The 26,617-nt window shown below is 36.6% G+C and overlaps 1 protein-coding gene across 1 annotated transcript in view; it reads right to left on the bottom strand.

The window, feature by feature from the left end:
- Positions 1–26,617, bottom strand: part of FANCM (FA complementation group M) — a 65,105-nt gene that overhangs the window by 8,393 nt on the left and 30,095 nt on the right. Inside the window, exons 11-19 of the mRNA XM_047767254.1 lie at positions 23,871–24,084; positions 19,137–19,294; positions 17,415–17,570; positions 13,488–15,381; positions 9,054–9,145; positions 8,882–8,950; positions 7,160–7,288; positions 2,737–2,893; positions 1,012–1,118 (exon numbers count right to left, since the gene is read on the bottom strand). Coding sequence (XP_047623210.1) covers positions 1,012–1,118; positions 2,737–2,893; positions 7,160–7,288; positions 8,882–8,950; positions 9,054–9,145; positions 13,488–15,381; positions 17,415–17,570; positions 19,137–19,294; positions 23,871–24,084 — 2,976 coding nt within the window. The remainder of the gene's footprint in view (positions 1–1,011; positions 1,119–2,736; positions 2,894–7,159; positions 7,289–8,881; positions 8,951–9,053; positions 9,146–13,487; positions 15,382–17,414; positions 17,571–19,136; positions 19,295–23,870; positions 24,085–26,617) is intronic.

Below are 26,617 nucleotides of genomic sequence, written 5' to 3'. Positions count from 1 at the left end.
GTGTGTGTGTGTATTTATATTTTGGCCATGGCCACAGCATGCAGAAGTTCCAGGCCAGGGATTTAAACCACACCACAGCAGCAACCCAAGCCACAAGAGTGACGATGCCAGTTCCTTAACCCACTGTACCACTAGGGAATGCCTCTGAGTATATTCTTTATGGAAGGAAATGGGGAGTTTGGGAATAAAAAAAAGAATTATCCGCCCTCTAGAAATTTAGTCTACTGCAATAGCCAGAAAAATAAACATAATTTATAAACACTTTGAGGGAGTTGCCATGGTGGCACAGCAGAAAGGAATCCGACTAGGAACCATGAGGTTGTGGGTTCAATCCCTGGCCTCGGTCAGTGGGTTAAGGATCCGGAGTTCCCATGAGCTGTGGTATAGTTCACAGATGCAGCTCAGATCTGGTGTTGCTGTGGCTATGGTGTAGGCTGGCAGCTGTGGCTCCAATTAGATCGCTAGCCTGGGAACCTCCATATGCCACAGTGCAACCCTAAGAAAAACAAACAAAAAAACCAATTTGATAAGTACTATATAATAAACACAATGAAAATACAGAGATACAAATGACCATTATTTCCAAGCCAAATATGGCAATTTAAAAAACAAGACTAATATGAAATTGTTATCTATAAATAAAAAATAAGCTATAATTTTTAAGATATACTATTTTTATGAAAAATTAACTTTAAGAAAACTATGACAGCATAGAAGAATTAAAATTTTAACTAATAGATAATAAAGTTCTATTCACTTCCTTTGAAAGATTCTAATTGGAAAACAATCTAAGAGTTTTTTCTAATTAGCTCAAGATAAAGGAAAATTTGATCAAATTAGGACTAAGAGAGATTTTGACAATTTATTGAGTTCACCTTCCTTACTCAGGGCAGAAATTACTGCAAATAGTTCTGAAGGTCCAGTTTTAGAAACAAAAGAAGGCTTCATTAACAGGAATATATTTCAACATCACCACCAGGAAATTCTCCACTGTATTTCTATAGTTCATACCTGTGAGAAAATGTTTATGTTGTTATGTTTCTTATGGACCATTTTATACCGACTGCTCACCATTGGACTTCGCAAAGATTTCATGTAAATAGCTCTCATTTCAGAATCTGTGTAGAGATAATATAAATTTCAAATAGCAAAATTATTTAAATGAAAATGAGCAAAGTATTTAACTTCAACCTATCCCAAATTCCATAATTCAAAACTTGTGGATTTATTTCACACACAAGACATTTAATATATATTGATATGTGTCTAAAAGCAATTATTCAAAAACACCAAGTTAGGAGTTTTGCCTTTGATAGACCAACTAGTTGGGTGATCATAGACAATTTCTTTAAGCTCTCTGCCTTAGTTATCTCTCTCCTCTGAAAATGAAGATCAAGACATTGCTTCTTCATGAAAAATAAATGCATACAAACACCTTAGTACTACATCTGAGTTATAGAAATCATTTGATAAAACACAAGAAATCCAAGCAAAAAAAAGAAAGCATATACTTAAGAACATCTTTGCTCCCAGATTGACCATTCTCAACACAGAAGCTAGAACAGTACTTCTAAAAGGCCATGAGCTCACTGCTCATTCATTACCTCTCATCTTACTTCCTACTACTCCCCCTTCTCTCTCATTCATCTCCAGTCATAATGCTGTTCCCATGAATATGCCAGGCACACTCCTGGCTCAGGGTCTACACTGGCTGTCATCTTTGCATCAACATTCTCCCACCAGATTACACTACAGACCTGCAAAAGCCACTTCTGTTAATGAACAACAAGGGCATAGTACTAAGAAACCTTATTCTGCACATCATATCAGTATCAGCAACATAGTCCTAAGAACTCTGTACTTAAAACTTTTTTTCTCTAAGGCCAGGGACCCTGGGAAACTGTTGTTTTAAGTCATATCAGGCACTGTAGGAACAGAATAATGGCAAGATTTGTCAAAGATCAGATCAGAATCAGAAAAGCCACACAAATCTTTGCCATTTCTATTATAGCCAGCCTGAATCATCTGCTCTAATACAGATGTATAGAAGATCTGCTCAAGCATTGTCTAGGGAGACTGTTTTCTAAAAGTAGATCTCCCTTACTTAGCAAATTTAATAAATTTAGCCTTGTGTCTCAGCTGGTTCTAACAAACCACATTGCTGAATTCCTAGTCTCCTAGTCTTTGGTCAAATGTCACCTCAGTGAGGCCTACCCCTAATTACCTTATTTAAAACTTGCAGCTTGTCCATTAACACCCCTAACTCTTGCCTCTCTAAATCTTCATCTTAAGCAATTCTTTCTGTTTTCCTATAAATTTTTCATTCTTTCTATTTTCCTATAACATTTTCATTATGTATATCATTTATTATTTTCCACTCAAATGCAAGCTTCATAAGGGGGTTTAGTCTATTTTGTTCACAGATACAACTCTCCCAAGAACCTTCCAGACTACCAGACAAATAGTAGGCACCAAACACTTGTTGAATGAACATCTGACACTGAGCCAGCCATGTCATTCTGGAGAGAAATAATCAAATTAGCAGAAGGCTATACACAACCAACTCTCACATAAAACAAATATTATAGAATTGGAATGAAAATGACCAAATATCTCACACATCAAATTTAATTCCCCTTAAAGTCAAGGGTTCTTGGAAACTGACTAGAATATTTAAATGTCACCACATTGAACACTGAAAATTAAAAGAAAAAAAAGCATCATTATATCATTTACCATTTACAGACTGTGAAAGTAGAGTCTCATCATTTAAAAAGTCAAGTAATGAGGAATCTTGTTCATTTTCTGACTCATCACTTTCATCTGATGAAATACATTGTGCATCTTCTTGGGAAAGTTCTGCTTCATCATCTAAAAACTTCCTTGCTACAAGCTAAAACACATTAGAAAACAAGAAGGTACCCGTAAAAAAATAATATAATTTCCTTAAATAACTGGAAACAGTTATGGAAAATGATTTCTTGCTTGTGCTTTAAAAACCAAAGATAATAAAAATAGAAAACTGCAAAAAAATCATAAAGTACCATACTTATTTTAAATTTCTTCTGATAATTCTGTTATAAATACAGTACAAGTCAGAATGTCAGCTTTCTATATGTTTCTTAATAAGCATAAAGTCTCCTGAGTCTTCCAGCTAATTAATTTCTGCCAGGAAAAATACTGCACCACAAAGGATGGATCAGAAAAAAGGTGCTAATGGGAGTTCCCGTCGTGGCACAGCGGAAACAAATCCAACTAGGAACCATGAGGTTTCAGGTTCAATCTCTGGCCTCACTCAGTGGATTAAGGATCCAGCATTGCCATGAGCTGTGGGGTAGGTTGCAGATGTGGCTCGGATCCCGCTTTGCTGTGGCTGTGGTGTAGGCCATCAGCTACAGCTCCAATTAGACCCCTAGCCTGGGAACCTCCATATGCCGCAGGTGTAGCCCTAAAAAGATCAAAAAGAAAAAAAGGGGCTAAGAACTCTTTTCCAAGAAATTGAATACCGGATAGAAATAAGAAACACAATTATCATACAAACAAATATTCTAAAACTCAGATTTCTGTCTATATATTTTCTTTTCTTTTCTTTTTTTTCCATAGGGCTGCACCTGCTGCACATGGCGGTTTCCAGGCTAAGGGTCTAATGAGAGCTATAGCTGCCGGCCTACGCCACAGTGACAGCAATGTGGGATCTGAGCCGCATCTGCGACCTACACCACAGCTCACGGCAATGCCGGATCCTTAACCCACTGAGTGAGGCCAGGAATGGAACCTGCAACCTCATGGTTCCTGGTCGGATTCATTAACCACTGAGCCACGACGGGAACTCTTCTCTATTTTCTTCAATCGGAATGTAAAATCATCAATACACTGAAGTTTCTTCATATAGTGATTCAAAATAACACAACACTGCAAGAGTTTTAAAACACAAAGAAAAATAAAAATACCACACTTTAAGATTTTAATTCCAGTAAAAAAAAAAAAAAGTAGATGGGAGGATTAAGATGGCAGAATAGAAAGACTGGAGCTCAACCTCTCTCCTAAAAACAACAAAATTCACAACTAAAAGCTGAGCAATCTCCACCCAAATGGACCAGAAATCTTAAAAAAGATACCCTACTCCAGAAGAAAAAGAGGAGGGCATGTCAAGAGGTAGGAGGGGCAATTTCGCTATATAAACAACCCCATACCTACCTGGTAGGAAACTAACTGGTTCACAGAGACTCACCTACAGGAGTGAGAGAGTGAGAGTTCTGAGCCCCACATCAAACCCTCACATGCGGGGATCCAGCCCTCGGAGAAAGAGCCCCTGAAGCAGCTGGCATTAAAGGCCAGTGGGGCTTGTGTGCAGGAGCTCCACAGGACAAGGGTAAAGGGAGACCCCATTCTTGAAAGGCACACACGGACTTTCACATGCACTGGATCCCAGGGCAGAGCGAGGTCTCCATAGGTATCTGGGTCAAACCTGACTGCAGTTCTTGGAGGACATCCTAGGAAAACAGGGGTGAATGTGGCCTGTTGTGAGGGAGGGACATTCCAGGCAAAGCTCTCGGGATTACTCAGCAGCTGCCTTTCTCTGGAGATGGCCATGTTGGGAACATCTATCCCCACCCATCAGTCAGCCAGCACTGAGAAGCCCCAAGGCAAACAACAATCCAGATGGGATCACAGCCCCACCCCCATCAACAAACAGGCTACTTAAAGACCCCTCAGGCACACAGATGCCTCTAATCTCATCCAGAGACTAAGCCCCACCCACCAGAGGGATTAGAATCGGCTCCACCTACCAGTGGGCAGCCATCAGCCCCTCCCATCAGGAAGCCTACAGCAAGACCCCATACCAACTTCAGCCACAAGGGGGGCAGACACCAGAAGTAAGAGAGGCTACAACTCTAGTATCTGTAAAAAGGTCACCACACCAAAAACCTACAAAAATGAAAAGACAGAGAACTATAACTCAGATGAGGGAAAAAGGAAAAACCCAAGAAAATCGGCTAAGCGATGAGGAGATTCTCAGCCTCCAGGAAAAAGACTTTAGACTGTTGATGCTGAAGATGATGCAAGGCATTGGAAATAAACTGGAGGCAAAGATGGATAACTACAGGAAACACTGACCAAAGAGATACAAGATATAAAACTTAAACAAGAAGAGATACAAAAACTGAAATCAAAAATTCACTAGAAGCAGCTAACAGCAGAATACAGGAGGCAGAAGAATGAATAAGCAAGGTGGAGGACAGATTAGTGGAAATTATGGATGCAGAACAGAAAAGAGAAAAAAGACTGAAAACAAATGAGGAGAGTCTCAGAGAATTCTGGGACAACGTGAAACACACAACATCCGTATTACAGGGGTGCCAGAAGGAGAAGAGAGAGAGAAGGGGACACAAAAAATACTCCAAGAGATAATAGCCAAAAACTTCCCTAACATGGAAAAGGAACCACTCACTCAAATCCAGGAAGCACAAAGAGTACCATATAAAATAAACCCAAGGAGGAATACACCAAGACACATATTAATCAAACTGACCAAAAAGACAAAGAGAAAATCTTGAAAGCAGCTAGGGAAAAGAAACAAATAACATACAAGGGAACCCCAACAAGGTTATTGGCAGATTTTTCAGCAGAAACTCTGCAGGCCAGAAGGGAGTGGCATGATATACTTAACGTGATGAAAGGAAAAAAACTTCAACCAAGATTACTCTACCCAGCAAGGCTCTCATTCAGATCTGAAGGAGAAATCAAAACCTTCACAGATAAGCAAAAGTTGAGAGAATTCAGCAATACTAAACCAGCCCTACAACAAATACTAAAGGAACTTCTCTAGGCAGAAAAGACAAGACAGCAACAGGAAACAAAAATTCCATAAATGACAAGGCTCACCAGTAAAGGTTTATATATAGTAAAGATATTAAATCATCCATGCACAATTATACCACCAAAATCAGAAATCATGAGAAGAGGTGGGTACAAATGCAGGACACTGGAGATGAACTTGCAATTGAGATAACAACAACTTAAAACAATTTCATATACATATAGACTCTTATATCAAAACTTCAGAATAACTGCAAACCAAAAATCTACAATTGATACACAAACAAGGAATCTCTGGAGAAGAAATATATCTCATGGTAAATAAGTGCATAATCCACAATGAAGGGGGTTATTTGACATCATTCTTGGAATGCTGAAGTCTTCTCACATCTGATTCTGATGTCCTCTCCATCAAAGAATTTATGATAACTATGATTAAATAATGCAACTGTACAATTAAATAATACAATTCTACAATTGCATTATTAATAACCATTTCTCTCCATGGTACAATGTAAGGTCTATAATGTCTTGTTTACCATATCACCTAGAATGGTGTAATGCCTATACTGAAGAATCAATAAGATGTAACAAATTGTGAGGACATATTTACTGTTTTTTAACCAATACACTGTTTTTTAACCAATTTCTGCATTTTATATTTTACTTATTTTCAGAGGTGTATTATTTTTGTTATTCTTACCAGTTAAGTTATTCTTTTTATTATGCTATATAAAATATTTAATGGTATATAAGGCTCTCTTCCTTATAAATTTTAGTTGCATAATATACACAACTTTAATATAATGCTAATTTTTAAAGAAAAATTGAAATATAATAGCTAATACTAAATAGTAAAGATGAAAGCCATACAAAATGGGATAAAGCATAGAATAAATTTCCTATTTGTCTCAGCATATTGTCCATTCCACTTCTCCAGAGGGAGGCACTTAATCTGTTTCTTAAGATCCATGATATAATAATCTGTCTGAATGTAATTGTGTTTAAATATATGTATTTTATTCCGTAAAAAAAAAAAAAAAAGCATGTGATAATCTATGTGGGAAAAGAATGTGAAAGAGAATGGATGTGTGTACATGTATAACTGAATCTCTTTGTTGTATAGCAGAAATTATCACAACCTTGTAAATCAACTATACTTCAATAAATTATTTTAAAAAATGAAAAAAAAAAAAGAAAATCATAGGCACGATATTTTGGAGCTTTTTCCCATAAGAAAATCATAGAGAGAAAAATCTACTTCTATGTAAAATCTAATGTTCCTTACTAATAAAAAATATATAGTATATCTATATGAAAGAAACCAAAAAAAGTTTACCTTTAAGTGACTCTGTCTCTTTCGGACTTTGATACCTCTTCTGGCATTCCCATTATCATCCATGAAGTCTTCTGATTGTGCATCTCGTTTGTGAAAATTCTCACTCTCATCACTAGATGAAAAATCTAACTATAATTCAATAAAATTCTTGCATAAGAAAATATAATTGGAGTGTTGTATCTTAATGTGTTTCTCAAGGGTTGTTGCTTCTATTTTCATTTTTTTCTTTTTAGATAGCTGATCTAAACTTTTTTTTTTGCCACTCCCACAGCATATGGAAATTTCCAGGCTAGGGGTCAAATCGGAGCTGCAGCTATGACCTATGCCACAGCCACAGCTGCACTGGATCCTTTAACCACTGAGCAAGCCTGGGATTGAACCCAAATTCTCATGGATACTAGTCAGATTCTTAACCCACTGAGCCAAAACAGGAACTCCAAAGCTATTTTTCTAATAAAGTTTTATATAAATATACAAAGTTAATATGGACTGATTGCATTTTTAATTTTGTACAAATTATAGTATTTTATATTAGAGAATTAAAACACACAAGATTTCCAAATCTCAGAATTTAGCTATCAGCTATAAACTGATGATAAATGAATGTTATTGCCCTTAAGGCCTGCCCCCCCATCCAAAATTCACATTCATATAGTCAACAGTACCTGCTAGATACTGTCACTTTACTATCATGAACTTCACACTTGTATATATTCAACACTGAACTTACTGTTTTTTCTTGTTTTCTCTAAAGATGTGGTACATTTGCCAACTAGCCCATGCCAAAACCAGAGAGTCATCCTGGACTCCTTTTTTTCCCTGCTTTCAAACCCATTCAGTAAGCAAATGAAAGAATAAGGCCTTCTAAAAACTCACTTCAATTTTTCTCCAATTTTACTTCCTGATACTTTTTGTTTCTATAATCCAACAGTAAGAGATGCTGATTCCCCACAGGAAACAGGTGTGATTCTTTAAGCTGTTGGGAATACCATTCCTTCTCCCTTTTCTCTTCCCTAACTGCCACATACACTTTAAAATTTAAGTAAGATATTATCTTCAAAGTTAAGGGCTTATTTTTCTTATCACTTAACTTTAAAAAATTATATTGATATTAACTCTTTACTTACCTACCTTTCCAACTGGATTGTAGACTTAAAACAGTACCACAGGAGATCCTGCTGTGGCTTAGAGAGTTACGAACCCAACTAGTATCCGTGAGGATAGTGGCCTTGCTTAGTGAATTGAGCCTCGGGTACTGCCATGAGCTTTGGCATAGGTCAGAGACCTGGCTCAGATCTGGTGTTGCTATGGCTGTGGTGTAGGCCAGCAGCTGCAGCTCCGATTCAACTCCTACCTAGCCTTGGGAACTTCCATATGCTGCAGGTGTCACCCTAAATACCAAAAAAACAAAAAACAAAAAAAAACCCAGGAAATAATCTTTATAGTATCCCCAGCACCTTACACAGTAGGTACAGAGTAGGTATTTATTCAACATTTGCTGAATTGCTGAAGTATAATGACAAAAATAGGGATAGCTTTTGAGAGAGTTTAAAATTAAAACAGAAATTCCAGTCGCACAGGATTTACTATCTATTTTTCTGTTAATTTAAACATATATCTGTAAGACCAAACATACCTATGTTCATCTATACACATATTTTTCTTGTAATATTTACTCCAAAATAATTTGAATTACTATAACATTATTTGTTATTTACTTACTCTGTTTGGAGGAACCCTTCGCTTTTTGACAGCATGAAGTGGAGAATCAACTTCACTATTTTTCTGATTCTAGATAAAGTAGATAAATAAAGTAAAACATTTAAAAAAGAAAGATTCAAGAGGAACAAAAACCTTTATATGATCAAGTTATTGTTATTAATGAATAACTCACCTCAGGGGATTCTAAAACATTTCTTTTATTTTTTTTACTTTTTCTTTGGAAAATCTCATCATCTTCACTTTCACTGCTTGTCAATTGTTCATCTAAAATTTATTAAAAAATAATTTGTCAACATATTTAAGTTTATCCAAACACAACAATCTATTTTATTGATGGGTAAAATAAGAATTGTTTCTGGCAATCTCAACATTTATTCACTCTCAAACAAGATAGTTTTTTAGGAGTTTGGCCCAAAAATCAGCATAGGAAAAGACAGAAAAATAAAACCAGTGTCAGTGAAGAAATTAAGAAATGATAAATCTTGATAATAAACACATATTTAACTCAGGTTCAATTTTACAAATTAACTGAAAAATACCAGAAGGGTACAAAATATAATTATTAGTCAATGGTTCTACAATTTGTCCCTAAAATCTACTATAGTCTTACTGCCCTTTATGTCTCATTCTCTTTCCAGTTGAAGGCTACAAAACAATACAAATATATTTTTTATGTACATAAGTACGTATGTGTACATATACATGTGTGTGTGCATAACTATTAAAATAAAAATTGGTAGTCACCCCATCCACATGTAAATTAGTGAAATTATAACACACCCTCATGACATATACAAAAATAAACCCAACATGGCTTAAAGACTTAAGCATGACACCATAAAACTCCTAGAAGAGATCATAGGCAAAAATTTATCTAACATAAATTGTACAAATGCTTTTTTTTAGTCGGTCTCCTAAGGCAACAGAAGTAAAAGCAAAAATAAACATATTGGACCTAACCAAACTGACAAGCTTTTTGCACAGCAAAGGAGATTGTAAACAAAATGAAAAGACAACTTACTGACTTTTTTGCAAACAGTGTGACTGACAAGGGCTTAATCTCCAAAATATAGAAACATCATACAACTCAACAATAAAAAAACAATGCAATCAAAAAATGGGCAGAAGAACTAAAAAGACATTTCTCCAAAGAAGACATACAGATAGCCAACAGTCACATGAAAAGATGTTCAACATCGCTAATTATTAGAGAAATGCAAATCAGAACTAATGAGGTACCACCTCACACCAGTCAGAACGGCCAGCATTAAAACATCTACAAATAACAAATTCTGGAAAGTGTGTGGAGAAAAGGGAACCCTTGTACACTTGGTGGGAATGTAAGCTGGTGCAGCCATTATGGAGAAGAGTTACAGGGTCCTCAAAAAAAACTAAAAATAGAGTTGCTACATGATCCAGCAATCCCACTCCTGGGCATATATCCAGACAAAACTATAATTCAAAAAGATGCATGCACCCCTAAGTTCACAGCAGTACTATCTGCAATAGCCAAGACTTGGAAACAACCTAAATATCCAATGACAGACGAATAAAGAAGATATCGTGGAGTTCCCATTGTGGCTCAGCGGGTTAGGAACCCGATTAGTATCCATAAAGACGTGGGTTCAATTCCTGGCCCCACTCAGTGGATTAAGGATCTGGCATTGCCACGAGCTGTGGTGTAGGTCACAGATGTGGCTCAGATCGGGCATTGCTGTGGCTATGGCATAGGCTGGCAGCTGTAGCTCCGATTTGACCCCTAGCCTGGAACTTCCATATGCCATGGGTGTGGCACTAAAAAGCAAAAAACTAAAAGAAGATGTGGAATATATATTCAATGGCATACTACTCAGCTATAAAAAGAATGAATTAATGCCGTTTGTAGCAACATGAATAGACCTAGAGCCTATCATACTAAGTGAAGTAAGTCAGTCAGTAAGTCAGAAAGATAAATACCATATGAAATCACTTATATGTGGAATCTAAAAGATGACATAAATGAACTTTTATGAAACAGAAACGGACTTACAAAAATAGAGAACAGACTTATGGTTGCCAAGGATGGAGGGATGGAGTGAGAGTTTGGGGTTAGCAGATAAAAACCATTACATATAGAATGGATAAACAAAAAGGTCCTAATGGACAGCACAGAGAACTATATACAATATTCTGTGATAAACCATAATGGAAAAGAACATTTAAAAAAATACATATATAACTGAATCACTTTGCTGTACAGCAGAAATTAATACAACATTGTAAATCAACTACATTTTTTTAAAAAATTGGTAGCCAACCAAATGTTGTAATGGGAACAAATTATGTGGGTGGAAAGAATGCTAAAAACAAAACACTCATGTAAAATCAAATCCTTCAAATTTCCAGGTACTTAAAGAAAGCTCTATTTTTGCACTTTCATAAAATTTTGATTGAAGACACTTTTTTTGTGTGTGTCTTTCAGAAACCTTGTATAAAAACCTGTGGTTGTTTTAAGATAGAGTCATAAATCCTCCGATATGCCTGCTATTCAAGAGGTGGATCTTAATTCCTTTATCCTGGAAAGTAGGCCAAACTTGGTCACTTGCGTCTAACAAAAGAATATAATGAAAGTGAAGGTATGTTACTTCAGAGTCTAGGTCATAAAAGACCTCCTTCTTGCTTTTTGCTCTCTCTAATCACATGATCTGGAAGAAGCTAGATGCTATATGGTTAGAATATAGGAAGTAACTTTATGGAGAGACCCACATAGTAAGAAACTGAGTCCTCTTAACCAAGAGCAATGTGATCCTCCAGGCTTATTCAAGCCTTCAGATAAGTGCAGATTTGGCCAACATCTTGACTGCAACTTCTTAAATATCTAGAACACTCAGCTAAGCCATTCTGGAATTCCTAGTTCAGAGGGATGGTGAAATAATACCTGTTTGTTGTTTTAAGCTATTAATTTTGAGGGGAAATTTGTTACACAGCAAGAGATAGATAATAAAGATTTGGTACCTGGAAATAGGGAACTGAATACCAAACCTAAACTGTGGACATAGCTTTAGAACTAGAAAGTCAGCAGAACGGATTTTTGAGGAGAGCTAGTAAAAGCATGAAAAGTCTCAAGGAATTGTTTGTAGGAAGATTAATAGCCATTGAAGAGGTCAAGGCTATTAATTATTCCCAGGCTTTGAGTACTAATCAAGAAACCTTCGGAGTTCCCATCGTGGTGCAGTGGGTAACGAATCCGACTAGGAACCATGGGGTTGAGGGTTCAATCCCTGGCCTTGCTCAGTGGGTTAATGATCCAGCATTGCCATGAGCTGTGGTGTAGGTCGCAGACTCAGCTCAGATCCTGCGTTGCTGTGGCTCTGGCATAGGCCAGCAGCTATAGCTCCGATTAAACCCCTAGCCTGGGAACCTCCATATGCCCCAGGAGCAGCCCTAGAAAAGGCAAAAAGACAAAAAAAAAAGAAGAAAAAAGAAACTTTCAATCTCAGTTCTACTAGATTTTAGAATTGCTATGGACCAGAGATTCCTGTGTGCCTACCATCACCCTCCTCTCCTCTTCCAAATAAGCCATCCTGAAAGCAGGTTCTACATGCCCACTTAAGTCTTCAGATGACTGTAACCCCAGGTGAAATCTTGACTATAATCTCATGAGATATGCTAAGCCAGAACCACCCAGTTAAGCAACTCTCAAATTCCTAAACTACAGAAACTGTGAGATAAATGTTATTTTAAGCTCCTAAATTTGGGGGAGTAATTTTTTATACACAAACAGTAAATTTCTCCTCACATTCTGTGCTATATAAATCCTCTACTTGAAGAAGTTCCTTCATGGCTCAGTGGTTAACAAGCCTGACTAGGAGCTATGAGGATGTGGGTTTGATCCATGGCCTTGCTAGGTGGACTGGGGATCTGGCATTGCCATGAGCTGTGGTGTAGGTTGCAGACGTGGCTCAGATCCCACATTGCTGTGGCTGTGGTGTAGGCTGGTGGCTATAGCTCTGATTTAATCCCTAGCCTGGGAACTTCCATATGCTGCAGATGCAGCCTAAAAACAAAACAAAAACCTCTACTTTATACTATCCCCTCAAAGTCTTACACTTTCCTTCTTTCCCTCTGTTTTTATCATTTTATAACATCTAAATTCTCCCTTGATTATTTCAACAAATTCAAATCATAAATATTCCTGAGGAGCCAAAATTAAAATCTACATTAAAAGTCAACATTTCCAATCTAATTCAGTTCAAAATTTTTTCATCTTTTGAACATTCTAAATGTCTGCTATCTTGTTATTCATTTGGTAGCTGTTTTCACATTTTACTGATACCTTTTCAAATGTATATGCCACATAATTGTTTGTGTTTTACAGTCAAAGGCTAGGGCCAAATCTTATATTTCTATATTTCAGTGTCTAGCATAATGCTTTTCCCACAGCATGCATGAATATTTAGATAAAACAAGTCTTAGTAAGAATATACCTAAGAAATATATAGTTAAGTACATGAGTTACCTAATTCAACACACCACATATTGAGAAATTACATTTTGAAAAATTACAGAATCTGATCCAAAGTAATCATTCTAAAACAATGTGTTTTTTATATAGTTGGAATCTTACCTTCAGCAGAATGGCGGGATTGACGCAGATTGATTTGTTCCTTGCTTTTATCCTTTTCTATAGAAAATCCTGAATTGTCAAAAGTTGAATTCAATGTTTCTTTGAAACTTTGTAGATTTACGTTTCCCTTATTAGAATCTGAATTCCTAGCCATATCTATTCTCTTCTTGGAAAATGAGTTTCGTGTGTTTGATTTACAAAGGGGCGTGCTCATAATTTTTTCTCCTACTGGCAAAGAAAACTGAGAATAACCAGGAGATGTACCTTTCTTATTTTTTGCAGCACTCATTGGAAAACACGTTAAAGTTGGATTCCGCTTATCTTCACTTGATGGGTTAGTAACACTTATGCTCACAGAACTATCAACTTGGTCTCTTGGTATTGCTGCTTGATGTGAAACACAATTTGCATCGCTTATCTCCTTAATATCTAAATGCCTTCCAGGTAGATCATCTGAAACTTTATTCTTATTTGTATCTGATGCATGTTCTAATATTTCATCATCAGAATCTGGACTACAAAATCCTAAGTCAAATGTAACAGAAAATAAATACTTAGAGCAGTCAAAACCATATTCATCATTCTTCAATTTTTCCTCATGTACATCTCTCAAATCTTCATGTTTCCAACTAACAGTATCACCAATAATTTGATCTTGGGGTTCAGAATTATTGTCTAACAAAAGTTCATCAGAAATTAAGAACTGAGAAACCAATGCCATTTCATTTACAGCAGTTTTGTCTGACACACATAAAGATTTGCATTTACTATTCAAGGGAGAAAGGCTCACATCATTGAACTCTGTATTAACATCTTCAAATAATGGTAAACTCTCATCCTGATCAGAATGCAATACTGGGAGGCCATAGTTAGCAATATCAGGATCCTTTTCTTCAACAAAACACTTTGGAAGGCCTGTGTTTATTTGAATATGATTGTTAGATACTAAATTTTCATTTTTAGTATCTTTATGTACTATATCATAGTCACAGTAGTTTGGCTCATCAATAATGGTACCATTCGTTGTACCAGAAAGGCAATTTTTTTCAGCAGGAAGAGTAATACATTTAAGTGAACTTAATTCTAAATTCTGTTGAGAATTTACAGCTGAATGTGACATCAAACAGATGGATTTATCATTCTGTAAACACTCTGTGCTGGGTAGAGAAAGCAAGTTCTCAAGTGCAGAACCCTTAGAAATTTCATATTCCAAATTTGAGAGTCCACTGAGGGGAGGAGGAGAATGAGATAAAAATCTCTCTACATTAGTTAGTACCTCTTTTGTTAATAAATGACAATTATAAATTGGGTCATCTGTTCTAGCTACATAAAGTTCATCCTCAAATGGGAAAAATAAGCTAGATGAAAGAGATTTCTCATCGCTGAAACTGTTATAACCAGAATCTGAAAAACTTCCAGTAAATGAACTAGTAGATTTATTTATAAACTGACAATCTGTCAATAAACCACATGACTTATTACCAACATATTCATTGATAGCCCCTGTGGCAGCAACTTCATCTGTATCTGATGCTTTTTTATCATTTAGTAGGTCTACCTGAAAAATATCTTCAATAGTAGAATTGCCATTAGTATCTAAAGGATCCATGACAACATTCTTATTTTCTTTTTTAGGTTGACCTTTTTTCAGTTCTTTAGAAGCTTTCTTCTTTACAGATGCAATTTTAGTAGGTTTGATATGAGTTTGTTTAAAAATTTCAGCACATTCTTCATCAGATTCTGTCATCAGGAATGATCTGTCTTGATTTACACTCTTTGGAAATGAAGATTTCTTGTTACTAGTAAAGGTACCATTCTTAGAAATACTAAAGGTTGAGCTAATATCTTCCACTTGTAAATAAGATTTAATTTCCAATTCATAGCTGCATTCTCCCTATAAAGAAGGAAAATGAAAAAGTCACAGGAAAACAAAACAAAACAAAAAAGCCAATTCTAAGAGATGAGTTTCACTCTGTTAAAACATTTTCTAAACAATAATATATTATTCAAATGATTTTCTTTTGTTTGTTTTTTGGCTGCTCCTTGGCATATGGAGGTCCTGTGCTAGGGATCAGATCTGAGCCACAATTGCATCTACACTGCAGCAACACCACCACCAGATCCTTTAACCTACTGTGCCAGGCTAGGGATTGAACCTATATCCTGGTGCTGCAAAGATGCCTCCAACTGCATTGCGCCACAGTGGGATCTCTCTCAGGTGATTTTTTTTTTATTCTTTAAAAAGTTATTCTGTTAAGTCAAGCAATATTAGAAATGACACTACTGTGAAACTATCTTTAATCAGTCAATATTTTTGTATTCCCAGTACTTAATACATGAGACTCATGATAACAATTTGTAAAAGTGCAAATTTATTGAATATATAAAATAAGATTATAAACATTAGGTTTTTTTCTTTTTTTTTTTTTTTTTGTCTTTTTGCTATTTCTTGGGCCACTCCCGCGGCATATGGAGGTTCCCAGGCTAGGGGTCTAATCGGAGCTGTAGCCACCGGCCTACGCCACAGCCACAGCAACGTGGGATCCGAGCCGCATCTGCGACCTACACCACAGCTCACAGCAACACCGGATCATTAACCCACTGAGCAAGGCCAGGGATCGAACCCGCAACCTCATGGTTCCTAGTTGGATTCGTTAAACACTGAGCCACGACGGGAACTCCTTTTTTCACTTCTAACATTTAATTGAACATTTATTCTAACTTCCTTAAAAAATATTTCAGAAATTAATATATATAAATGAAAAACACATACATATGTTAAATTTACTCTCTTGATGAACGTAAACTAAGAACAGCTTTTAGAATATCTGAAATAACAGGACTTATATTTCTTCTAGGCTGTAGGCTAGAATATACTATTTTTAACCAATTTCCTAAGAACTCTTATAGTGAATGTCCAAATTTTACCTCTAAATCTAAAACTAGAGACCTCACCACCACTGAAACATCCTTCCCTCTTGCCCATGAATGCCACTTTAGTCAAGATTCCTCTACTATTTAGGGACTTAAGCAGTTAATGCTCCACTTTTTGAACAGTAAATACAATAAATACTAATATAAGAACGTCCATCTACCTGCTAGTATATATGCTCCCCCAAGAAAGAATATTTTATCTGGCTTCTTTACCACAGGGCCTAGAAAACACCACATCATACAGAAGGCATTAAATTATTTGGTGTTCATTTGATGGCACAGGCTTTGTTGCAATCCACAAATAATTACTTTAGTTACTTGTACTAACAAAGAACAGCTAATAATAAAAACAGCAGCTACAATCTATTGCATAATATGTGCCAGTTACTATTGCAATTGCTTTACTTATATTAAATCATTTAATACTCACAACAACCTTATGAAGAAAGTACTATCATTATCCCCATTTTATAGATGAAACTGAGGCACAAAGATATTAAGTTACAGATGCACAATTACTTAGAAGTAAAGTTGTGACTAATCCAGGCATTTTGGATTTCACAATTCATTCTCCTTCAAAGAAGAATAATGGAGAAACTGTTCAGGGAATTGGTAATTCTCTAAATTACCACCAGGACAAAAGAAATGTGCCAAATGGCCTATACCATGGAGAATATTTTAATAAATCCCAATCTAACAAGAATCCTAAATTAGCCTTATAAACAGCTTATACAAATCAATCACTATGTTAAAATTTTACTCTGGTCTATCAATATTTACAGATGAACTTCTAATTAGGCCTACTTCTCCTAAGCAGAAAACTAGTTCCTCACTGAGATCACAAGGAGCTATATGGAAAAACAAAACAGTCTAGCTGCGATTATTTATAATTCATATTTCTTATAATAATGACTTCAAATTAAGAAGAATAAAAATTAAGTATTCTAGTTTCACCATCATACCCCACCAAGAGAAAGTATAGTAGAACCCTACCTCCTCATGTCTCATTCCTTCTATCATTTGCATAATATTTATGAAATGGTGGCATCGATCTGAATGGTCGACTTGATATGTAGGCAAAGGATGATCCTGCCACAGTCTCCATTCACAGAGAGAGAGCTGACGAACTCCAGCTGCTAGTTCTTGAGTCTTGATTAACAATTTTTAACATAATAAAAAAACACATACTTGGATATCAAAGGCTGATTTAAAAAATACTTACTATACAACATAGAACTTCCATATGATCCCGCAATCCCACTCTTGGGCATCTATCCGAACAAAACTCTACTTAAAAGAGACACATGCACCTGCATGTTTGTTGCAGCACTATTCACAATAGCCAGGACATGGAAACAAACCAAATGTCCATCGACAGATGATTGGATTCGGAAGAGGTGGTATATATACACAATGGAATACTACTCAGCCATAAAAAAGAACGACATAATGCCATTTGCAGCAACATGGATAGAACTAGAGACTCTCAAACTGAGTGAAATGAGTCAGAAAAACAAAGAAAAATACCATATGATATCACTTATAACTGGAATCTAATATCCAGCACAAATGAACATTTCCACAGAAAAGAAAATCATGGACTTGGAGAATAGACTTGTGGCTGCCTTATGGGAGAGGGAGTGGGAGGGATTGGGAGCTTGGGGTTATCAGATACAACTTAGAATAGATTTACAAGGAGATCCTGCTGAGTAGCATTGAGAACTTTGTCTAGCTACTCATACAGCAACAGAACAAAGGGTGGGGGAAAAAATGTATACATGTAAGAGTAACTTGGTCCCCATGCTGTACAGTGGGAAAAAATTTAAAAAATTAAAAAATTTAAAAAAATTAAAAATACTTAATATACAGATAATCCACCTACTGTAAACAATTTTAATTCATTTAAAATTTTAATTCATTTAAATTATTTAATTAATTTTAATTTTTTAATTTTTAATTAAATTTTAATTCATTTAATTCATTTAAATTTTAATTCATTTAAAATTTCAGAAGAAAAAAGAAAACAATTTCATAAAGTAACAAGATGCCCTTTTAAATATATTTTTAGGAGTTCCCGTTGTGGCTCAGCAGTCGTGAACCTGACTAGTATCCATGAGGACGCAGGTTTGTTCCCTGGCCCCTCTCAGTGGGTTAAGGTCTGGCGTTGCCTGAGCTGTGGTGTAGGCCACTGACACAGCTCAGATCCCAAGTTGCAGTGGCTGTGGCATGAGCCGGAGGCTACAGCTCTGTTTCTGTCCTTAGCCTGGCAACTTCTGTATGCTGTGGGGGCAGCCCTAAAAAGACCAAAAAAAAAAAAATTTGTACAAAGATGCTCATGATTTTATACTGAAAAAGCATATTAGTAATATACTGAAAATAACTCTAAAACAAGACAGGGAAATAGCCAAACAAAGCATGGTATATTGCAGAATAACATAACAATTATACACATTATGTTCATATGCAGAAAGTAATAAAGAAAAGTCAGAACTTATGTAAATATATTACAGCCTGTAAAAATATATATACAATAAGGAATAGAAGAAAATTATTAGTTTACCGTGTTAGATTTAATATTCTTTTTTAGACTGCTTAATTACATTCTTAGTTTTTACATTAGGTTGACATTCTGATCCTGGACATACATTCTCTTTACTCCCAAAGCTATTACATAATCACTATAAAAAGTGTCTAGAACATACATGTTCAACTTACTGGTCTGTTCTCCTCACTCTGTAAAGATAGAAACTGAACTTGAGGCAATACTATTTCCTTAATTTCATCACTGTCTCTTAATCTGTATCGTCTGCTCCATAACTGAAATTCTTCCTTTGATAAAAACCAATCTTTCTTCAAATGATTTTGCCTCATTCCTGTAAGTTCAAAAAAAATTGAAAAGAGGTGTAAAAAAATATGCCAGGCAAACACAAAATACATGACATCAACTCAAACTCTCTATTTATGTCTACTTTTTTCTCCTAAGCCACTGATTTTATTTTTTAAAATTAGTTTTCTAAGTATAATCACTCTGGTTATCACTTCCTGCTTCCACATATCTCCTAAATTCATCTCACCACTTTGAAAGTAGTAGTGCACCCTTCTGTATAGACCTAACTTTGGTAATGACTTCATTAACAAAACAGCACCAGATAGCTAGGCTCTCAGACTCTCCATTTTGTTGTCTAAGACATGTCAGGAAACACTTTACAAATGAAAACTAGTATCATAACCTATTATAATAGTATCATAAAAGTCACCTGAAACTGGTGGTGGGGCAGGGAGTGGAAGGGTGGAAAGGGAGGAGAGAGAGATGCCAAGACTAAAAAAGGTTTTTAGCTTAAGTCTCAAATGAGGTAGGTAGGGTAATGGTTGAAAGAGGGCAGGAAAGACTAATTTGGGAACCTTTTCTAAAATAAGAGGTTTGAGCTAGGTCATCTCTCAGATCCCTTTCAGATATAGCAAGCTGAGGTGCTAAGACTTTTAAAATAGAAAGGTATTCCTTTCTCCTAGCCACTTTAAACAAATTCAGACCTCTAACCACAAATGAATTATATAGTAATATATAGAAGATTATAAATCACCTATAATGAAAAAAATAAAAATCATAAAAATAAAAAAAAATTTATGGAGTTCCCCTCGTAGCTTAGCAGTTAACGAACCCAGCTAGCATCCATGTGGCTCAGATCCCCTATTGCTGTGGCTCTGGTGTAGGCTGCCAGCTACAGCTCCGACTGGACCCCTAGCCTGGGAACCTCCATATGCCGTGGGTATGGCCCTAAAAAAAAAAGACAAAAATATATAAATAAATATTTTTTAAACTTTTAAAAGAAGATTATATATATATATATATTCACTATCATGGCAAAACAAATCATTGACACTTGAAATATCATAGGGAATAGAAGAAAAAAGCACAGAAAAATGAACATAAGCTAATATTATCTCAATTTTTAAAAAAATTTTTTAAATTTTTAAAAAAAGGACAGGTTCTAGGAGCTTCTGTCATGGTACAGCAGAAATGAATCAGACTAGGAATCATGAGGTTACAGGTTCGATCCCTGGCCTTGCTCAGTGGGTTAAGAATCTGGCATTGCCGTCAGCTAGGTGTAGGTCACAGATGAGGCTCGGATCCTGCACTGCTGTGGGGTGGGCCGGCAGCTGTAGCTCCAATGAGACCCCTGGCCTGGGACCCTCCATATGCTGTGGGTGGGGACCTAAAATGCCAAAAAAAAAAAAAAAAAAGGACAGGTTCTAGAATTTTACCATCCATCCCCAGTAACTTTTTACAAATAATCATCAAACGTATGATTAACATTTATAAAAATAAAATGATCAGTAAGAAAAATTTATGCCAACCTAATGAAGTTTTGATGCTGTTAAACAAATTCAAGAGAATTTAAAATATATACTATCTTTTCATTTTAACCAAAAATTGGGCAAAGACTTATGACAGGTAGGTATAGTCCTATTAAGTGGATTTACATCAGGTTTAAAAGTCATATCCAAAACGTACTGATTAATGGCCCTGAGTTAAGGGAAAGAACATTAACAAATTTAAGTGAGTCCAAAGCAGGTGACTAGGACGGAAACTTCACGGTATGAACACCAGTAGAACAAACTTGAGAGATACTATCCTTAAATACATAAAGAATTGCCACCTAGGCAAACCAGAGATCAAAACCATTTTTTGTAACTAGAAGCTGTGGACAAAGAAAATCACCAGCCATTTCAGTAAACAAAGGATATTAGGGCCATTAAGACATCAGCCATTGCAGCTGCCTGGAGGGGGCTTTAGGATAGAGGAAAATAGGATATTGGTCCTAATTAGTTGAGCTTAATATCAAAAGAATAATTTCAGTGAGCTCAGACTTTTGCATCTTTCCATGCATAAAAATTACACTAAAATGATTAATTTGAAATGTCTATTTTGTGATTAGCAGGAATCTTTTGATGTTCAACTACTAGTTTTGTTTTTTGTGTTATTTTTTCCCAGCAAAACACCTCCCATACCTCTTTGGAACAGTCCTTCAGAACTATCTGAGAGGCTAATTCCTGGCCTATAGTTTTCAGTAATGCCCTGAATAAAACATAATTCTCAACTTACAGGGGGTGGGTGTGTGTGGGTGTGTGTGTGTGTTTTCTTCAGTTAACAAAACCAAAACTAAATTGATGAGAAAAAGTTACAGATTTTTTTCAACAAAAGGATTCTTCCATTGTTCTCTTCAACAATGGAATGACCCTTTATAAAAGAACAGAATTTCCAAGAGTGTGGCTCAGTGGTTAACGAATCTGACTAGAGACCATGAGGTTTTGGGTTCATTCCCTGGCCTCACTCAGTGGGTTAAGGATCCGGCATTACTGTGACCTGTAGTGTAGGTCGAAGATGTGGCTCGGATCCCACGTTTCTGTGGCTCTGGCATAGGCCGGAGCTACAGCTCTGATTAGACCCCTAGCCTGGGAACCTCTATATGCTGTGAGTGTGGCCCTAGAAAATACCAAAAAAAAAAAAAAAGAAGAGAATTTCCAGAGTTCTTGCTATGGTGCAGTGAGTTAGGAACCCAACTGCAGGGCTTGGTCACTTCAGAGGCTGAGGGTTCAACCTGGCCAAGGAATTTCCATATGCCCCTGGCGTGGCCATTTAAAAAAAAAAAAGAATGCAATTTCCATTAACAGAGATGTTCTATTTGAGGCTGAGTACACATTTAATAAGAATGTTGCAGAAAACATTCCTACCTTGACAGGTAAGTGCATAAGATGACCCTCAAGATTTCTTCCAAATCTCAGTATATAGCTACATGATTTTATGACTCTTTAGAAGCCTTCCTTAAAGATTAAGTAAAAGGAGTTCCCATCGTGGCTCCATGGCTAACAAACCCAACTAGGATCCATGAGAATGCGGGTTCCATCCCTGGACTCACTCAGTGGATTAAGGATCTGGTGTTGCTGTGAGCTGTGGTATAGGTCACAGACAAGGCTTGGATCCCAAGTTGCTATGGCTCTGGAGTAGGCCAGAGGCTACAGCTCCAATTCAATAACTAGCCTGGAAACCTCTATATGCTGCAGGTGCAGCCCTAAAAAGACAAAAAGAAAAAAAAAGATTAAGTGAAATTCAAAAGAGAAACTTTGTTTCTCATTTTTAAAGTGCTAATATTTCAAGACATTTTCTTGATATCATCAAAATCCCTGAAATTCTTAAGCTAGCAACACTCTGATTACTATACAAAACCAAAGGATTTGTTTCTCACCTTCTCAATATAACCAATAACTTAGTCTAACTTCACCACCATCTGGTGTAATGGTGGTGAACATCCATAGGGATATCAGTCAGGTTTGTTACCACTGAGCCATGACAGGAACTCTGAGAGAGAGAAGTTTTATTATTTCTTTGTATAAAGGCAACACAAATGGCTACCTCAATTACTTGGTGAATTTGGAATGACTGAAAGAATGTATAGCAAATGCTGCTGTCCTTTTATATGAGGACAAGTTACTTTTAATCTTAAGAATATGTATATAAAGGATTGCAACTGGTTGAGAGAATGAATAGGGTAAAATTTTCTTTCTGTCTTTGTATTATCTTAGTGGATTGTTTACAATGCACATTGTAATATGGCTTAATGCTTATTCAATATTAAAACTATTTTCTTTCTTTTCTATATTTTGTAAAGAGGATTCTCTGGGTTGGTATGATAGGATATTATTAATTTTCCCAACAGAGTTTCCTTCACTCTGTACTGCCAGTGTCTCCTTTCTAATCTCTTATCCTTTCCAAAGTAAACAACCATAACATCCTAGAATGTATACTGAGTTTCTTTTTTTTTTGTCTTTTTTTTTTTTTTGCTATTTCTTTGAGCCACTCCCGCGGCATATGGAGGTTCCCAGGCTAGGGGTCGAATTGGAGCTGTAGCCACTGGCCTACGCCAGAGCCACAGCAACTCGGGATCCGAGCCGCGTCTGCAACCTACACCACAGCTCACAGCAACGCCGGATCGTTAACCCACTGAGCAAGGGCAGGGACCGAACCCGCAACCTCATGGTTCCTAGTCGGATTCGTTAACCACTGCACCACAACGGGAACTCCCTATACTGAGTTTCTTAAAGAAGAAATATATCAGCATATGACCTTCTAATGAACAATAAGAAAACAAAGGTATGTCTCAAATGCAAAAAAAAACCTAATTTTTTTTTGTCTTTTTGTCTTTTGCGGGCCACACCTGCGGCATATGGAGGTTCCAATCAGAGCTGTAGCTGCCAGCCTACACCACAGCCACAGCAACGCCAGATTCGAGCCGTGTCTGCGACCTACACCACAGCTCATGGCAACGCCGGATCCTTAACTCACTGAGTGAGGCCAGGGATCGAACCTGCAACCAACCTCATGGTTCCTAGTCAGATTCGTTAACCACTGCGCCACAACGGGAACTCCCAAATGCAAAAATTCTTACTTACCATTCATAGAGGAAAAGACAGATGACTTTCGTTGCAAGTTCCAAGAAGTCTTCTCTTGTTCATAGACACCAGGTGCAATGAACATCTTATGTAATTGTGGACTGATTCCTTCAGGAACCATTCGTGGACTTCCTTGGTAAAAATGAAGGACCTGCTTGTTACCTGAAATAGCTTTATAAATACTTCTTTTGTTGGACTGACTTTGATTATAAGTCTGCAAAAACAAACAAATGTCAAATCACATTATTTCTATAATAATCACCTAGCCCCAACAAGCAACTATTATATTAATCTGAGTTTATTCTAAACAGTAAATTAAACCCTGATCCACTTAAATACTTGGAGAATAGATCATCTGTTGTCCCAGAGTTCCTGCTGTGGTACAGTGGGTTAAGAATCCAACTGTAGCAGCTCAGTTTGCTGTGGAGGCACAGATTTAATCCAGGCCCAGCACTGTGGGTTAGAGGATCCAGCATTGTCACAGCTGCAGTGTAAGTTGTCCCTGTGGCTCGGTTTCAATCCCTAGCCAGAAACTTCCATATGCCTCAGGGCGGCCACTAAATAAAGAAAGAAAAAATCTCTCATCTTAAATTTGAAGTCTGTACAATTTACTCTTGATGAAACATTTCAAAATTTATCATTATAGGGAGTTCCCATGGTGGCGTAGGGGAAATGAACCCGACTAGTATCCATGAGGATGCAGGTTCGATCCCTGGCCTCACTCAGTGAGTTAAGGATTCAGCATTGCTGTGAGCTGTGATATAGGTCACAGACACAGCTTGGATGCCGTGTTGTTGTGGCTGTGGTATAGGCTGGCAGCTGCAGCTCCGATTCGACCCCTAGCCTTGGAAATTCCATATACCACACCTGTGGCCCTAAAAAGCAAAAACAAAAAATACCCCCCCCAAAAAAAAACCATTTATGATAGAAGCTTAGCTGTACAAAGGAAATCTATCTTTTTTTGTTGTTGTTACAGCTGCACCTGAAGGATATGGAAATTCCTAGGCTAGGAGTCGAATCAGAGCTGTACCCGAGGCCTACACCACAGCCACAGCACACTGGATCTGAGCTGCAACTGCAACCTATGCTAAAGCTTGCAGCAACACCTGATCCTTAACCCACTGAGCAAGGCCAGGGATTGAACCCACATCCTATGGAGACTACCCTTAGCTTAGGTTAGGTTAGGTCCTTAACCTGCTGAGAACTCCTACAAATGAAATCTATCTTTTATTTAGAATCTTGCTATATTTGAACAAGTCTGATATCTATATACATAAGCATAAATTTAAAAAAAAATACTATTCTCTTACTTCATCTTGTTACTTCATCTCTACATGTCAGTTTTCTTTAACTATATACAACAAGAAAAGCATTAGTATTGCCCTTACAGGGTTTGTTGACAGGGTTTAAATAAAATAATGTGTTTGAAAAATTTGAAACACTGTCCAAGACAAAGCAGGTACTCATTAAATGTGGACCATTATGACAACAGATAAGATAACTAACACCTGGAGTTCCCGTCGTGGCTCAGTGGTTAACAAATCTGAAGAGGAACCATGAGGTTGCAGGTTCAATCCCTGACCTTGCTCAGTGGGTTAAGGATCCAACATTGCCATGAGCTTGGATCTGGCATTGCTGTGGCTGTGGCTGTGGCCGGCAGGTGCAGCTCCGATTAGACCTCTAGCCTGGGAATCTCCATATGTGGCAGCAGCCCTAGAAAAGGCAAAAAGACAAAAAAAAAAAGAAAAGAAAACTAACAGCTGACTAGAAAGGTTAAGTTATTTGCCTAAGGTAATACAATTAATTAAAATCCAATTCCACTCAGTGATAATACACAGGCTTTTAAGTGCTGCCAGATATTTCATTTACCGGGATCATTTTCTAGACAAACTATATGTTACATAAGAATATGCTATAATCACATAAAAATGCTGGGGGAAAAGAAATTCATTTTTCAAGATGATTTTTTTAAAGAGTTTATAAAACACTTGAAATCCATTTTTAAAAGTATCATAATTAATGAAAAAAATCTTTAATGTGAAACTATTTACTTAGCCACAGAAACAGTCCCACTGATTTACAAAAGTTAGTTAATTTAATACTTTAGTGTACAAACACAAAATCATATTATTTACAACATCTTATTTAGGAAGGCTTGTCACTCAAGATTATAACGAAGTATGAATATCATTCAAGTCCCTTATCACTTAGAATAGGCATGAGCAAACTTTTCCGCTTAGGGCCAGAAAGTAAATATTTTAGGCTTTGCAAGCTACACTTTATCCCTGATATATACTTTGGTTGGTTGGTTTGTTGATTTAGGTAACTCTCTAAAATGTAAAAACCAGGACTTCTCTTCACGGCTCAGTGGTTAACAAACCCTACCAGGATCCATGAGGATGTGGGTTCGACCCCTGGCCTCACTCCGTGGGCTAAGGATCTAGCGTTGCTGTGAGCTGTGGTGTATGCTGGCAGCTGTAGCTCAATTTGACCCCTAGCCTGGGAACTTCCATATGCAGGTGTAGCCCTAAAAAAAAAAAAAAAAAAAGCAATTAAAATGTAAAAACCATTCTCAGTTCCGTGTAGTTAAAAAAAAAAGCTAAACACAAAAACAGGGCTTAGAAACAGGGAAATAGTAAGACAAAGTAATACATACTGATTTTTGTATGTAGATGTCTCTAAATTGATACTGAAGTACAAAAATATGCTTCTTTATTTGAATAAAAATTATAAAATTAAATCTGGTC

This window comes from Phacochoerus africanus, chromosome 2, assembly GCF_016906955.1.
Source record: "Phacochoerus africanus isolate WHEZ1 chromosome 2, ROS_Pafr_v1, whole genome shotgun sequence".
NCBI lineage: Eukaryota > Metazoa > Chordata > Mammalia > Artiodactyla > Suidae > Phacochoerus > Phacochoerus africanus.
Note: the sequence above shows the minus strand (reverse complement) of the source record. Positions and strands in the feature narration are given on the sequence as shown.